Source organism: Strix aluco, chromosome Z, assembly GCF_031877795.1.
Source record: "Strix aluco isolate bStrAlu1 chromosome Z, bStrAlu1.hap1, whole genome shotgun sequence".
NCBI lineage: Eukaryota > Metazoa > Chordata > Aves > Strigiformes > Strigidae > Strix > Strix aluco.
In genome coordinates, this window is record NC_133971.1 from 3295298 (window position 1) to 3312930 (window position 17633).

At 37.8% G+C, this 17633-nt stretch overlaps 1 protein-coding gene across 1 annotated transcript in view; it reads right to left on the reverse strand.

The window, feature by feature from the left end:
- The window catches only part of ADGRV1 (adhesion G protein-coupled receptor V1), a 297357-nt gene that overhangs the window by 149596 nt on the left and 130128 nt on the right, over nt 1–17633 (reverse strand). The window contains exons 84-85 of the mRNA XM_074812785.1: nt 17452–17612; nt 14838–14938 (exon numbers count right to left, since the gene is read on the reverse strand). Of these exons, the coding sequence (XP_074668886.1) occupies nt 14838–14938; nt 17452–17612 (262 nt within the window). The remainder of the gene's footprint in view (nt 1–14837; nt 14939–17451; nt 17613–17633) is intronic.

Consider the following 17633-nt stretch of genomic DNA (forward strand, 5'->3'; position numbering starts at 1 on the left):
TTGCTTCTTTTTTCCTTTGATAAACAGACTACCTACTGGAATCTGACATTTATCAAGCTCACTGATAACATTTGTGCATCTCAGCATTTCCAGACAAAGAATGTTTCTGAAGGTGGTTGTTCCTGTGGTGAAGCTTAGTAAGGACACTTGTCATTGCGAGAGATGGAGGAAAGACCTAAAGCATTAGCAAATGCTGTGAAAGTTACCACAGCTCACCAGGCTGAGCTTAGTAAAAGTTTATTATAAATCTGAAGGAATATCTTCCAGTCAACAAGAGAGTGAGGGTTTGGTGGGAAGTTCCCAGGGCCTCTTGCTCCTGGCCGGAGCAAGCCAAGCTCAGCTGCAGGCTCAGTCCATGGCTACCACTGGATTTCAAAGGAGTTCCTTTTTATTTGTAGTTATGAAAAAAAGACACATTTTCCATTCACGTTTCTAACCAGAAGATCAACATAGTCTTACATTTGCTTCCTGTGTCAGGAATGATCTACTAGTACAATTAAGATCAAGTTCAGCTTTGATTTTATCCTTTTAGTAGTACTGAGCATACAGGCACAGAACAAAGAAAGCTTACAATCTAAATGCTAGGAGCTAAAAACTAAATTAATTTAAAACCATTAAATAAACACAACCAAGAATTCATTATGGAGGAAAGATTTCTCACAGGTAGAGGAAGATAAATGTGACCTTTCCATCACTAATTTGTAGGACTTTACATACAGGAGGTGGCTGAAGAGTTAATGCTTTAGATTTACTAATCACATGGTGAACACCATTTCACCCAACTTCCTTATTTGCTTCTATTCCTTTCCTTTTCCAGTGAAACCACATTTACACAGTGCTTTAAGAAGATAGTCTGATGTCAACAAAACATATTTTAAGACTAGATAGCACTGACTATCAAATATACCCTGAAAGCTTTTCTTCTTTGAAGTCGGGAAGCTGAGACACCCAAACTAATAATTATCCTGAAGCGATTAGTTGCAATCAAGTCTGGTCTCAGGTAGAAGTTAGTAATGAGCTGCAAAGTATTAATGCCATATATTGGTATGCATAAAGTAGAAAGCAAGGTACGTGTTTATACAAAATATTAAGATTAATATGTGAACATCACTTTAACCTGTCCCAGGTCAAGGGTAGGACTCTGTGTATCACAGTGAATTAATGACTTGGCAGTCATTAAGATGAGGGTTTAGGAACACATTAACCACCCATCTGCCCAAAACGCTGCTCCAAGGTAAGAGACTGCAAAGATCTGCACCAATTAAAGAGCACGATTTAATGTGAGGATAAATTTCGTTATAGAGCTCAGTCTTTTATCTCCCGTGGAGACCTTTTACAAATGTTCAAGTAATTGTCTCTAATTGAAGTACACTACTGTATCTAGATCACAGATTATACACAAGCACAACTTGCGATATTTTAAAAATACTTCAGAAGGAACAAATAGCAGTAACTATGAGCCACGTTTAAGTGTGAATTTACACAGAACAGACAGTTCTGTGTCTACACTTTTTGGCTATGTATTTCTCTATCCATCTCTCACTTACTTTGTGCTGAATCATGCATACCTGTGAAAGAGGTGGAGGGAAGATAAAATACCTGTGTATGTTAGATTTAGAGGACTGATGTATCTTCATGGAACATATTTACATTGTATGACTTCTTGATCCCTCTCTTCTCAACTTTGTTCTTATTGTGGGACACATTGAAAAAAAAAAAGCTTCCCTATCATGAGCCAGGGCTTCAGTCACCATTTTAGAATTCAAAAAGATAAATTATTTCCTAACTTACTTTCAAGGCTGAGTGTTCCTGATGTTGAATCTGGACACTGTGGAGCACAATCACCCTAAAAGCACACATAAAGTGGATCCACTTGACCTTGTATAACATAGTGAAAACACTTGTATGTCCCCTGTTTGCCACCTGCTTCTATCCAGTGGTGAAAGGTCTATGTTTGGACTGGCTGGAACACACAGGTCTCTCTCTATCAGACCATGGACTAGGGCAATATCTGTCTAAAACAGTTGCAGGACATAATAAAATGTTCTAAGTCCTTGGACACTATCTGTCCAAGGGCAAGGGAGAAATACAGGGGAGGGGGGCTAACACTTTTAATCAGAAAACTTATCCTTTGGATGGAGCAGACATTTCATATCCCTGGGTAAATGATGAGATGGCTGGGTGTTCATTTGGTTCAATCCTGTTTGTTTACTCGCAGACAGCCAATCTTAAGACTTTGAATTCCTTTGCTTTCCAAGTTATTTCTTGCCAGCTGACCCACAATTATTGACTAAGGGAAGATTCCTATCCCATTCTAGCTGTGAAGTAAGACAAAGTAGTTAATTATCTCCTGTTTGCTTATTCCTTTTTCTCTTCTATCCTAGAGACACTTAAAATTCTATCACCCCTAGCAAATGTTCCAGCCACACAAATTAATTTCTACTGATGCACATGCCTTGTGTTTCAGAAGTTGGTTTCTATTCTTCCATCTGTCTCATTCCAAGAAGAGGATTCCTGGTTCCTTCATTTTCTTTGAATGAATGGTTGTCCAACAGCTGCCTATTAGTATAGAAAGAACTGAGCAGAATTTGATATATGATGTCTCTTCAATGACTGGCTTCCCATCAAAATAGCACTCAGTGGGTTTGAACTGCTTTGTGCAATGTTTTGAAGTAGGTGACCTGCTCTGGTTATATACTTTGCAATTTTGTTACATGAGGCCCTCTTATGCAAGCTCTTTTAGATTGCTTGTATTTCCAAATCCATTAATACAGAAAAAGATTCCCAGTAAAATGGAAATATAGCATAGTCTATGATCAACCGTCATAGTTTTTAAGCCTTTTTTCATGACTGAATATGATCAGTTTATTTTTTTTCTGCTATGAACATATACTTTATATGCTCCTGGTTTCTCTCTCTGGTTAATATACAGCCCAAACTCTTCATTAATTATTTGACTGATCATTCACCATCGTTCCCAGAATTTATGGCTTTCATGGTCATTCGTCAGTCTATTCATATCTACATTTGTATTAGTGTCTTTGTTTCAAATCATAATTTTTTTGTCAAAAAATACTGACATGACCTACATGGGACAATAAAAGAATAACCAAAATGAAAGCCTGTCTTGACTTTGTGTTATGACCTGTTTGTTTGATTCTTATAAATCCACATGTCATTTCCAAAAGGCACTTTCTATACAGCAGCAGGGAAAAATTACTATGTGAACAAAATCACATCCACCAGTGTATAAAATTTTACTATAGCCTGGTGATTAAACTATCAAAAATTACACAAGTGTATTTAATCACAGTTAACGATAATCATTAGTAAACTGGTATTTGTTAAAATCTTATGCAGCTATTTTCAAATGCAATCAGAACCCCAATATGCTTAAAACTGCACTTGCAGTATGAATCTGGCAAGTTCAGGCTCTGGTTTCATGTATACCAATAATCCAATTAAGTCTTGAAAGGGACTTGTTAATCTACTGTGTATGGAACATTAGCTGCCTGGAAGATACGAAGAAGTAGGTCATGAGAAAACTGCCAAAAATGGAAACAAAAAGACCCTTTTAAAATATTCTTGCACATGGAAGTAAGCAAACAAAGTGACAGTGGTGGAGTAAAACCAGAAGCTAAACATTCAATGGTTAGTATAATTTTAATTAGCTGTAAAGGAAAACCATTGAGGCACCATTGTTCATGAAAGCCAATGGATTTCTTCCTCCAAAAGATAAGCTAAGTTAAGAATGTTTTGAAAACTTAGGATTAACACTGCACAGCTATTGCTAGGGCCTGAATTTATGTGTAACAGCAACTGCTGAGGTTCTCTCCATCAAGACAGGCTGAGAAAGCCTTTAGTGGGGAAACGAGCAATGGGAGATTTGCTAATTAGGAGAAGTAATAGATACTTGACTTTTTATTAAAGCAGAATGGCACGCATGAGTGGATAGAACAAAGGGAGGGAAAGAAAGAAGGCAGAAAATGGGAATAAGAGTTGAAAAATAACAATGAAAAGCATGAAGCAGAGAAAGGCAGCAGTATAACCTGCTTCACAGTAAGAAGCAGAGAAAAGCAACGAATAGGCAACTTGGGAATGCTGCTGTCTGTTCCTCTCTGTGTGTGGTCCCCAACTGTTTGTGATGTTGGGAAAAACGAAGGTATAATGAAAATAGAGCTGGAAGGCATTAGCTGATAGAAATCTCATACTCTTATACTTTAAAGTGATAAACAGAACATTTGACTGTTTGCAACGAGGACAGGAGGTGTGAGATAACGTAGCAGCATTCTAACATATGTTATAGTATTGCTCATATATCCGAGTTTTGGCAAACATGAGGAGATAATCTATAAGAAGATACTAACAGCCTGTGCATTAACACTACATGGTGACTCAACGTCAGAAAAGTGAACAAGGGTGGTAAAGTAACATTATCCCTATGAATAGCAAAAGCAGAAATATGTAGGTACTCCTGTAGTGATAAGTTATCGGTGAGAGACCAAAATCCCATGTTGGTTGATGAAAAAATGTATCATAAAATTTAAATTATATGAGTATTTCAGATTTATTTCTTACACGCTCCATCACTTGGCCGTGACGACTAGATCACTGCTTCTTGCCCTTTTTCCATCAGATAGAGGCATTTCAGCTGCTTCTGCTCCTCCACACTCCCTAGACCGAGACCTTAAAGATCCACTCTTACAGCATTTGCATTGCGTTTTACTTTTGCCAGAGCTCTATCTTTAAGTATCTGCAGACAGTGTCATGTTTATATGAAGCGTGTCCGAGCCACAGCAATTTGACATCCGATAGAACTCCATAGGCAAAATGACTCCCTCTACTGGAAAAAAGGGAAAGATGCTGCAATGAGGTTCCTGTGGGTAAGCTACTCTTCCCACTTTCTCACAGAACGTTCAGGTGATCAGGGTAACAAACTGGTTGTTTTATGGTAACAGTCCTTCCTCACCGTTACGTTATGTATAATAGTTATTCTGATGGTCAGGTGCTCCACTGCTTGAGATAAGGATTTCCTGACCCCCAGATTCTAAAGGATCTCATACACCTTATCTATCTCCTGAGGACACCTTACATATATATTTAAAATATGCGTGCATATATATGGTCAATACAGCTTATAAAGTCACTGACATCTTAAGATAAATGATAATTTCTTCTACTACAAATCCCTCATTAGGCCCAGCTTTGACTATCCGATTCTTCTCAGATATTGTGGACTCACAAGTAGCAACATAATGTAATAGAGATGGGTCCTCGGAGCCTTACTGATCATAAAACTGTATTGCTCTTCTGTAAAAGCATTCAATTTAGATTACTATGAAATTGTGTTTTATGTAAACTAATCCCCAAATAGTTATGCTTATTACTAGGTTGAAACTGCTTCTGAAAGAAGCTGCATGAACTTAACATTGCGCTTTGACTTGGTGGGAATGACTGAAATCAGCTAATAAGTAATTAACTAATTCGGTATGAAACCTACTAACATAGTCACTGGGAGGAAAGGTTCAGGTGCTAATTTTTCTGCAAAGGTAACAAAGAAAATAGGTGAGACTCCAAGAAATCACCACAAATTGTATTACACTGAAACATGTTATCAGCAGGACTAGGGAGTATACATCACATATCCTGGAACATCATGACTGTTGTTGTAAACCCACTAATATTTATTTACTGTGATCACATAAATGTCATCAAGGAATTGGTGAAAGCAGCTTACCCACATAAACATTCTTACTGATGCATCTTTCCCTCCTGACACGCCCAACAACTGTCTAACCTAGCTCTGCTGTACAGAACTTTAACAGAAACACAGCAATTTAAACTAATTTCACTCCTACTACAAAATGAAAATTAATTGTAAATGCAGACAAAGTTGCTGGAAAATATAATTGTCATTCTTATATTTCATCAACTAAGTAAATCATGTGGTATCAACTGAACTCTAACACTGACTTTTGAGTGTGATCCCAGCCTCTGTGGAAGTAATATAAGCAGGACCTCCAAGAATATTTACTTATTTATTCCTGAATTACCAGTAGGGCTGTCTTCCTTTATTAGGAAATATGACATCAAAAGGCTTAGCAGGAAAATCTGCCCATCTTATGGAAACTTCACTTACTCCAGGACAAATGGAATATTCCACAACTGTCTTAACACAAGTTGGGTAGGGACAGAGAGACTGCATAATGCCCTTAAGAAATCTAGCCACTATGACATCCCACTTAGGGAGTTAATGTCTGAATACTCATTTGAAAAAGGCTCTGATCACTTTAATGACATCAAAAAAGTCCAAAAGGGAAAGAATGCCCAGTTTTATTGAATAAGTTATAATATTCCTCTAACAGAAGTAGAAATATTTTCCACTTTCCACTGTAACACCTGTAGAATCTCTCCTTCTCTAAATGAGAATTTTTAGACATTATTATCCCAAAGATACGAACACTGAAATTAAGGGTGGAAGAAGACTATCTACTACTCATCATTCTTCTTCTGAAACATTTCACACTGAAGAGTAACAGGAAAAAACACATTAACGTGGAGCTGAATTTCTAGAGTGGGCACCAATTCTGGGCCACTGGGTCCAGTTCTCTTCTGTTTCCTCTGTGCCCTCTCAAACCTCATGGGTTGCTCCACTTCATGAAAGGCCGATGGTACCACGTTCAGCATTATTTACCGCTGTCAGGTTACAGCAAGGAAATCAGAGCACGGCAATCTCAGGCCTAGTTGTCCTCAAAGACAATTAGGTTTTATGAAGCAAATTCCCTCACCCTGGGCAACTGGGCTCTAACTGTATAGTAATATTTGTTGTTTTCTATTCCATAAGAGTTTCCTGTTTCATACAGACATGGAGTTTAGTGAAGCTCTGCACCAGGCTTCTTCAGAAACAGCCCTTTAATTAGTATTTCCCATCAGCTGACTGAAAAGCACTGGCTTACCATAAGGGAGGCCTGAATTGACACGAAGGCTTGTCTCTGCTGGCAGGACAGAGGCAGGCACTCAACCACGAGCTGCCCCTGTGGTGGATGGTACAGAGGATCACTCTATCCACCTCATTCTGGAATATGCTTTGCAATCTGCCCCTATCCCAGTATACATGACCATTTCTTTGGGGTTTTGGTTATGTGTGGGGGAAAGTGAGAATTCCCCTAATTTGGAAGAGAATGGTTAAGATGAACAATACAGCAGAAGCAACATTTCACCGTTAATGCAGATGTTTCACTTCTATGCAATGGCAGAAGCTACAGGCTCTATGATCATTCATTCATATCCTGCTCCTTCATCACCCCCTGGAGATTTCATCACATCTTTAAAATTTATCTCAGTTCTGGCAGAATTGTGTTTTCTGTCTTCCTGCACATCTGAGTAAGTCCAAATAATAAAACAACAATTCCACCAAGGCAGTTTATAATTTTCATATAAATGTTTAACAATTTTTTAAACTAGGATTACTTGCACAATTTCTTCTTAAAAAATGTAACCAACATGTATTTTTGTATTTCTGCTTGGGCTGAATGATGCACAGCTTTCACTTAAACACAGTGAGTATAATTCTTCATCATGCATTTCTACCAAAGTCAATGGTAGGATCATTTTGGCTTGCCAGCTTGGTAATTATTACAGATATTACAGTGATGGATGATTTTGCTAAGTGCTACTGTAGCTTGAGGACTGGTTAAATTATAAAATATACACTTATTGTTTGACAAAAATAGGATGACACAGTTCCCCATATGCCTTTTTTTCTATCTGACTGTTACACTTTAATTTTGCATTACTGTCCAGAAGAATAGCAGGCCATTTGTACACAATCATTGCTGTAAACAGATTGGGAATGTTCAAATATTCCAAGAAATAGCTGCTGCACATTTACAGAGAGCTCAGCAATGTACACACAAAAAATCCAAATGCAGAATTTAGCACATGTTCAAGTCATTTGTAATACTCAGCCTGTGCTGTAGGCATGGCCCATGCATCCACACTGAAATTTAATGTGGACAAGATGCATCAAGCTAAGTAAACATGCACAAGCCACGTACAAAGTGCTTATTCATGTGTTTCTGCCTGGGAATTCCCAGGCCAAGCACGGGAGCCATAAGGAATGGTTCCTATTAAGATTGTAATCTAGGTTTGTAGTTTTTTGAAAAGGAGAATTTTATTGATTAGTATGACTGTACTGAGACACTGTGAAGTATGTTCTCATTATATTTCAATTTTTCAGATACACAAATCTTCACTAAATTTACTCCAAAACTGAAAATCTCAGCCCAGTAATTTTTTCCCTTTTGCATTTAAGATATTGTTGCATGAACTTATAACATGCTGGTTAAACAAACAAACAAAATGTTATGACTAACTAATGATTCAATAAATAATGCTTGTTAGAGGCATGATTCTTTGATTAAATATCAGAATGGAAAGAATAAAAACATTTTAGAAATACCTAGCCTTTTATGTCTTTCCAGTGAGTTTCACCAAACGCTTGGTGAAACATCCACTCTTGAATGCTTTACAAATGCTCCATTAACACTGGAAGCTCTACACACACCGAGAATGAAATGAAGGCTGGATATTGTGAATCACCATTCCCCATCACTGACAGAATAATAAATTATTGTGAGCATCCACAGAGCAGGCACAGTCTTGGAAGAGCAAATTTCTGAGCAATATGGTGAAAAGGTTTGACTGCCATCTACGGGTAATAATAATTACTGCACAGGTAGAAATTAAAAAAAAAAAAAAAAATTTACTACAAGCCTAACAAACATCCAGTACAGATATTAGAGGAAAAGTAATTATTCATGTATGTATAAAACAGGGGAGCTAACCTGAAAAGCTTCTTAGGCTTTTCTCTGGTAAAAATGTAAGTGCACACAGAAACACCAGCTTCCTTCAGTCTGTAGAGTGCTTTGAGATTGAATAGGTACAAATCCAGTGCCTAGTACTGCCTAAACATTACTAGGTAAAAATGTAAAGTACTAACATTTTACTTGTATTTAAGCTAGGTATTAGTAAGTGATGATTTTCACATAATAAGTTCTCAGTTAAAAATGTCTTAACTCCTCTCATACAAAGTCATTGGTTAACAAAAACACAAAACTTGTAATTGTATGGTAAATATCTAATCACACTTATACTGTCTGAATACTTGTAGGTAGGTATAGCTGTACAAACATCTTCCATTTAGAGTTTTCTGTTTGACTTCGGCTTCCTAATCAGGCTAGTTCTCTCCAGCCAGAACATATGCCAACACATCACAACACAATTAACCGTATAAAGATTTTCCTTCAGCTGTTCAGAACAGCTAGCACAGTAGTTCAGTTCACTCTTGTCAAACATATCCCTTCTCTTTCCACCATGCCTTAAAGCCACTTTCTTTTCTTCAACAGCTGCTGACAAGCTGTCTTTACTTCCTCTCCGAGCTAGCCCACTGGGTAAGCAGTTACCCTGCTAAAATCCTCTTTCAAAAGTTTTTTTCTAAACTTCCAGAACAATTGCATAGCAAAAGGAAAAGAGATCAGGCGAGCCATGGACTTTAGGGGTTAAGAATGAATAACAAAAGAACTTAGAACCATTCTAAATAGTATCTCTGTGACTAAACTAAATTACTATATTTACACCACACATTTAACTGTTCTCAAGAATTATTCTGCACAGATCAGTATTTTATATAAAAGTTTAAATGAAGTGTATTTAAAGAAAAAACAGAAAATCCTGTGAGCCCAAGATGAAGTTAACTTTCCCACGTCCTAAGTCCTTCATCAGCTAGAACCAAGCGTAGCACTCCAGTAGCCAGAGATATCTGACTTCTCAGTATTACTTTTGTACATGAAGAAGCAAAGGCAATAATGGCATTTTTATGCTCTTACACCTTAATTGTAATCTGTTACCTTCTGTAATCTTTCCCTGCAATAACAATTCCCACTTTTCTCCACCCATGAAGTACATGCCTTTCAGATAGTTTTTCTTTATATATAGTTTTACTAATTCTCAAAATTTTTTCTACTTATGGGAAGAAAGACTGAAAACAAGGACATTCAAACCCTCCCTTCATGTTTAAAATGCTTACTACAGATCAACATAAAAACGAGAGAAGCTGCCTTTATGTCAGGGCATTGAGTGCACTAACAGACCCTAATAGTCCTGACCAGTCCCAACTGCAGTCTCCACCTACACTCAGCCCTGGGCCATTAGTCTCTACCTGAGCTGGTCTCCAGCCGTGCCCATGTCTATGTTCCTGCTCAACCTTGAGAAGAAACCTACGAGGTTACACTGGAGTTACTATTTGAAACCTGGAATTGTCAGCAGATAAGAACTGCTAGGCATACTAGTGACAATACGCTTGCACGTCAATATATGAAAATCTAAAAGTGATACGTTTATAACATTTAAATAAAGCCACATTTAACAGAAAATGCAGCAACTTTTTATTTCAGTTTTCATTTAGGTCAAGCTTTAAAAATGACTTTGTTTAGGTTCTTCCATGCATATTTTGGAGAGAGGTTGACTTAGACTAGTTTCATGAAAAATGAATTTCAGTTGAATATGCTGTTCAAGTGAAATGTTTCCCATAGCTCTGCCTGATTTGACTATACATTCTTTGGCAAGTGTGTGTGTGTGACAGCGTGATGTTCATTTTACAGCAAAGCAGCTGCAGCACAGGCCTGAGAATAGAGGAACGCGAGTTTAGCAGCTTGTTAAGACCTGGAATTAAAATTCTATCAGTAAATCAAAGAAATCATGTTCAGGGTATCTTCAGAAATAAGTTCACTAACTTATAAATTCACTAACATATAAGTTCACTACTGCAGCTAAGTAACTCTAAGGGTGATAAAGATATGAAATAACTAGACTGAAACTGAGAAGCAAGGCAAGTCACACAAATAATTACTCAAAGTGCATCTGGTTTGTGATACTATTTAATATATGACTTATTCTGAGGTTTTGAGAGTTTTGAACATGCAGTTAGGAATCAACTCTTCACCTAAGATATAGATAGTTATGAAAATCACCCTCTAAAACCATATTTAAAGATGTTTCTTGTATAGAGACAAATTTATTTTTCTTTCTCCTTCCGTCGGATTGACTTTTAGGCATAGAGATGAATCATTACACGCCTGAAAAAAAGACCTCTGTACTACACACCAACCAGCCTGACCTGCTGGAAGCTGTACCTAGGGCAAGGACAGGAGGGTGGCTGGGAACAACCATCGTATATTTATGATGGGAAAATCATGCCTGACTAACCCAATCTCCTTCCATAAGGAGATGACCAGCCTAGGCAAGTGCAGCAAATGTTGTTTTCCTTAACTTTAGCAAGGCCTTTGACATGGTTTCTGTGGTATTCGCAGTATTACCATTAAAATGCTGAGACATGCTTTGGTTAAATGGATTATAAAGTGAGTGGAAAATTGCCTGCACCGTGAGGCTCAAAAGGTTGTGATCAACAGTATGAAGTCCAGCTGGAGCCTGATTACCAGTGGTGCTCCTCAGGAGTTGGGATACAGTGGCTGATACTATTTAAAGCATCTGGGTGTAGGTGATGGGACAGAGGGCTGCACTGGAAGTCTGAGGAGGACCCAAAAATCTGGGTGCAGGTGATTCGTAATGCCATTGTTTAAAGGAAACTCAACAGACTGGAAAAATGGTCTGACTTCTGACAAAGCTCAACAAAGGCAAATGCGAAGTCTTACAGCTGGTGACAGGGTAACGCCATGTAACAGCACAGGCAGGGGCCAAACAGCAAGGGAGCGGGCCTGCAGAAGAAGACCTGGGGTTCTGGTGGATGGCAGATTGACCATGAGTCAGCAGTATGCCTTGTTGCAAAGCAGCCTCGTATTGCTAAGCAAAAGGTAAAGGGAAGTGATTCTTCCCTTCTATTCCAGCACTTGTGTGACCACATCTGGATACAGTTGGGATCTTCACCACAGGAAGGAGACTGACACACTGGAGCAAGTTCAGTCAAGGTCCACCAAGATATTCAGACCACAAAATATACAGAAGTCCTGGGGCTCTTCAGTCTTAAGATTGTGGGAGGGGGGGAAAATCTTATCACTGTTATAAATTACCTCATAGAAACGTCTTGAAATGAGGGAACCAAACTCTTCTTGAAGACACATACTGACAGCATGAGATACAACGGATACAAGTTGCAACAGATTAAATTTAAACTAGATATTGCGAGACAATTTCACAATGGGTAGTCAAACATTGGACCAGGTTGCCCAGACAGCCTGTGGGATCTCCACTGCTGAAGATGCTCAGAATTCAACTGGACAGCATCCTGAGCAACTGACCTAAGCTGGGCTTGCTTTGAGCAGGGGTCTAAACCAGAAAGTTTGCAGAGTGGCTTCCAACCAAAATTAGTCAACAGCTCTAAATGCATGCAACAGACTTAAGAGAAATGTTGAGTGACCATCCCTGCAGGTATTTCAAAGACGTGTAGATGTGGTGCTTAGGGACATGGTTTGGTGGTGGGCTTGGCAGTGTTAGGTTAATGGTTGGACTCTGTGATCTTAAGGGTCTTTTCCAACGTAAATGATTCTATGATTTTAACTATGTAATGTCTTAAAACAGCAAAACTTAACTTTGCTTGAATGAATGCACCAATATATGCTAGAGGCCACCCAGCTGAAAAACATCTTGGCAGAAGAGGCCCTGCATGTACTTGTGACTACCAAATTGAACACGAACCAGCAATGTGCCCTTGCTGCAAAGGCTGATGGTACCCTGGGCTGCACTAGGCAAAGCATTGCCAGCAGGATGAGGAAGGTGATCCTTCCTCTCTGCTCAGCACCGGTGAGGCCACACCTGGAGTCCCATGTCCAGTTCTGGGCTCCCCAGTGCAAGAGAGACAGGGACATACTGGAGAGAGTTCAATGAAGGGCCACCAAGATAAGTAAGGGATGGAGCATCTCTCCTGTGAGGAAAAGCTGAGAGAGATGGGACTGATCAGCCTGGAAAACAGAAGGGTCAGGGGGATTTTATCAAAATATATAAATACCTGTAAGGAAGATGCATAGAGGACAGAGCCAGGCTCTTTTCAGTGGTGCTCAGTGACAGAGCAAAGGCAATGGGCACAGATGGAAACACAGGAGGTCCCCTCTGAACACCAGGAAACACCTTTATTGCTGTGAGGGTGACTAAGAACTGGCACAGGTTGTCCAGGGAGTTAATGGAGTTTCCAAAGACCTGCTAAGGAGTCCTTATAGAAAAAAAAAAACACAAAACAAAAACAAACAAACAAACAAAAAAACCCCAAGAACTTCTGTGAGAAATAAACTCACTGTAAAAAGAAACAAGATTCTCTGTACTGGAAATGGAACATATTGCCAAAGAAATGGAAAAGTATTGGAGACAGAAAGAATGCAACTTGGATGGGGATGGTTCCATTATATGCAAAATATCAAACAATTCTGGGAACACAGACAATTCAACATTCACTGCAAAGGAAAAGTAGAAGAAGCTTTTCCAAAATATATCATTGGACTGTAAAATGGGCTGCAAAGCCCTCACTAGACTTGTTTTGTATAATCTTGACAAATTACCATATGCAAGTCCTTACCTGTGTTATGAGCTATGTGTCCAAAATAAGTCTGCATGTTTGTACACTAGTAACCATGCACGTTACAGGTCCCTGGAACAAAGCAGCTTTCCGTATAATTATATAGAACTATTAAAAAACATTAAGTATACGCTTCAAAAATCAAGAACCGAGATGGCAAAATACTTTTACAGCCTAAGGTACAAGAAACCTGCTGGTATCTAGGGATCTCTAGATGTGCTGTGAGGACCTTTCCTGCTCCTTCTATTTCAAATCCAGTTGTGTGATGAACATTATCAACGCACTCCATAGTACAACAAGGAACTATATAATTAGGTAACATGAATAGAAATGTATACTAACCATGGCAGCACACAAAAGCTTGTCTGACAGACATGCCAGTTGCTACACTTTTACAGGTAATGCAGGGCTGTTTCAATTTTCTGGAGTATTTCCCTGATATGACACATTCCTCTAAGTACCTGCCTGCTAATGTGCTTAAAATCTCTCAGCATCCCTGCCTTCAGCATATATTTAAATTTGTATTTACATTATCTTTATAGCATTAAAAATATACATAAAATCTCCTTCCTGAAGAATCTTTCCACAAAGTGATTTTAAGATACTTGAGGTTATTCATACCATTTCCATTCCCATACCATTTCCATTTCACCAGATGTACCAAAGCTGAGGAAGTTACATTTTATAGGACAGAGGGACATATTCTCCTTTTATATGCTCTTTCAGTTTGCTGACATTCTATTACCTACTATTTGAACCAGTATGAGAGAACTAGGAAGACTTTCAGCTTTTTTAATTCTCTTTTATTATTTAAGTTCTTCATAACTATTCCTTCGTAAAAAGTGCAAAAGAGCTTTCATCATCTACTACTCAAAATAAATCTTTCCCACAGAATTTATGATTACTGACATTAATCTATTTAATAAATAATGATGTTAATGAGGGAATTTTTTTGTCTCAATTATATCATCAAAACATTATTCCACATACAAGACTATCTTCTCATGTGGCTATATCATACATAAGTTTTCTCTAAGTATTTTCAGAATATATATAATTTCAATTGACTTCGCAACATAGAGTATGAATATTGGATTAATTATAAGTATCATATGTTGAAATTTTACATTTTCCAAAAATGTTTACCCTGTACAAAAGAAAAGGAGGTCTGTTCAGACATGACCATGAAAGTGAGAAAAAGGAAAGCAAAGGTGTATATAATTTTACACTTAGAGACTTCAGCCTTTTTTCTTACCTGGGTACCCAAACAAGCAACCATCATGTGAGTGAGAAGTTTAGCTGCAAACATTGCACACCTGGTGCAGAAAAGGTGGGAGATAATAGCCAAAGTGAAACCTACACAGAAACAAGAAAAAAAAAAAAAATAAAAGGAGGGGAATTTAAAGCTTAGGCTGATAAACTATGCTAGATAAGAACAACAGTGCTGGATCTCTTGAAAGGTGCAGATCATTAAAAAAACCCAGAAAAACCCCAAGTTTTTCAAGAGAATACATTCATTTTGGTTCACACTGGGATCACTCATGAATTTATTACTGAAGTACTGACATCTATTTAACTTTTTCATAGACTTGGGAGCTAAAATAATTGCATGATGTAAACAAGTCATTTTTGCAAATTATTTTTTTTTAAATTTGTTCATGATATGGACGATTGTCATAATAGTTAAAGCAAAGGCAACTCTTCAGTGTTCATATTGCTACATACAAAAATCCTTTTAGAAACAAATAAATAAAAAATTCCCTCCAGCTAAGTAGAACTCCTTTAGGAGCCAGCTAGGGCCTTCTTAAATGCCAGTCTCCCGTTTCATCTGTGTTCAGCATAGAAATCTATTATAGCAGTACTCAGAAAGAATAACACCACCTTTCATTTCACTAATTCACTGTGAACATGAACAGAACAGAAATGGTGAAGGGGCCCTTACCTACCAGTAAGTAGCTCTCAGAATAACAACCCTGGGAAAGCTGAGCCACTAAGAAAAACACTACAGAAGCTCATGTAGAGTTAATTAATTGTTTGTGCACTCCCACACCCCAGGAAGGGCAGGAATTTGGATACTTAAGGCAAATCTTTTATCCTTTCTTGAGACAGCCTAGTTGCTCAAGTACAAGCATTTGTAAGAGATGAATGAAATAAATCATTGCAGAAAAAACTGTTTCTAAAGCTTTCAAAAAATAGCTACTGAAATTTATACATCTACGTAAGAAAACTTTGAAAAAATATTCTAATTTCACTCTACTGTGCTATTTTTCTTTTTTTTTTTTTTTTTTTTTATAAATTCTTCACACCTAGGTGGAGATGTTAGAGTAATAAATAATATTCTTGTAGCTCTTAAATCTAGAGCAATTTGTTAATCACTGAATTATATAATCACATAAAGAAACACCTTCAACCAGCCAAAGAAGCTGAAAGGCACTGCAATTATATCCAAGGCAAACCCTTAACCAGGCTAAACTCTTCTAATTTTTAAAATACAGTCTTATGACACACAACTACAGGAAAAGACTAGTGCTGAACAAGGATCTGTAGGTCTTTATTGCTTCCAGTTCAGCAAAATATTTCTCTTAGCTTTAGTTTCTACAGCATACGGGCTTACTTTGTATTGTTTTTTTCTTCAGTTTATATAGCATTTTGCATTCTGTGGTATATTTGTCTCATCAATTTACTTTTTTTTCCTGTAAACCAGTAATTACAATTTATTATAGTTTAGGTTTTTTTACTTTCACTAACACAATCTAAGTTAGAAGCTTAACTTTTATAATCTGTTTATTTTTATCTGCTAAAAATTTCTTTCATTATTGTTAAATAAAACAATCAATTTGTGTGAAGTAAGTGATATCTAGAGGGGTTTCTTCTCTTTCCTTGGTTTCTTTTTCATGGCTGAGGTTTTAAAACAATTAAGAACCCGAGCTTTAGTCTGTTAGGGCAGTTTTCTGGGAGGGGATAAGTAGGGGATTTAGCTTCTTGCACAGTTTCTGTTACTCATACAGTGATCTAGTACAGAAGTCATAAACCTCACAAGGAGCAGACACAGATTCCCATTTAAGTGCCTTAAGAGTAGACTAAGAATCCCTCTAACATGTTTTCTTAGTGACCCCATTACTCTTAGGTTCCTGCTTGCACACTGCCTATCAACAGAAGAAGGAAAATTTACTTTCACCCGTGATTGCCTGCAACATAATAGTGAACTGACTGCAATGTGAAAGGTGTAATTTCCATCTCCTTCGGAAGCCAAGCGGAGTTTAAAACTCAGATCTCCTGCTTCCTGACTGACACTTTGGGACTTCCGCAAACGCTATCGCCGCTGTCAATGAAGTGAGTCACGATCCTCCTGAGTTCAAACTCTCAGGCTTCTCCCAAGATGTTAGATGGCAGTTAGGCAGCAGAGTGCAGTGGAGCTCTACAGACGTGATGTGGAATCTATCTCCCTCAGGTTATCACTTCTGAGTGTAAACTGCCAACTGAAATCATCAAAGCGCTTTCAGGCTCGGTAGAAAAGTGTCTGAAAGATTTGACAAAGATGACAGCTGTACTGCTGCTAGAATCACAGGTGATTTTAGGATTTTTAAGTTTCTTCCCCTAAATGAATGACATACTTCTCTCTTGTATGGCTCAATAAAACATCATAAGGAAACATATTTCTTTGCTGGACTTTTTTTTCAGTGGTAAAATTTGTCAGTGTGCAAATATAGGACCAGATGGCAACTTTAAAACCATGAAGTTAGTTAACATTCCTCCAGTACCCCTCCAAATAAAAAGACTGTCATCAATTACTAAAAATCTCTAAAAATCAATCAGTCTTACTGGTCATCAGCTGTTATTAATGAGAAAACTGTCTTAAATCAACTGACCTGAAATGCAGATGAATCCAGAAGAGAAAAAAGCCTCATTGTATGAAGACAAGTTATCTGTTTGGGCATAAACTGCATAAATGGACATATGAGAACAAGAGCATTCCACATAGTCTGATGTGTCATCCACCACTCTGCAGAACCCACTATCAGACAGCCAGCTGCAAAACAAAAGATTCACA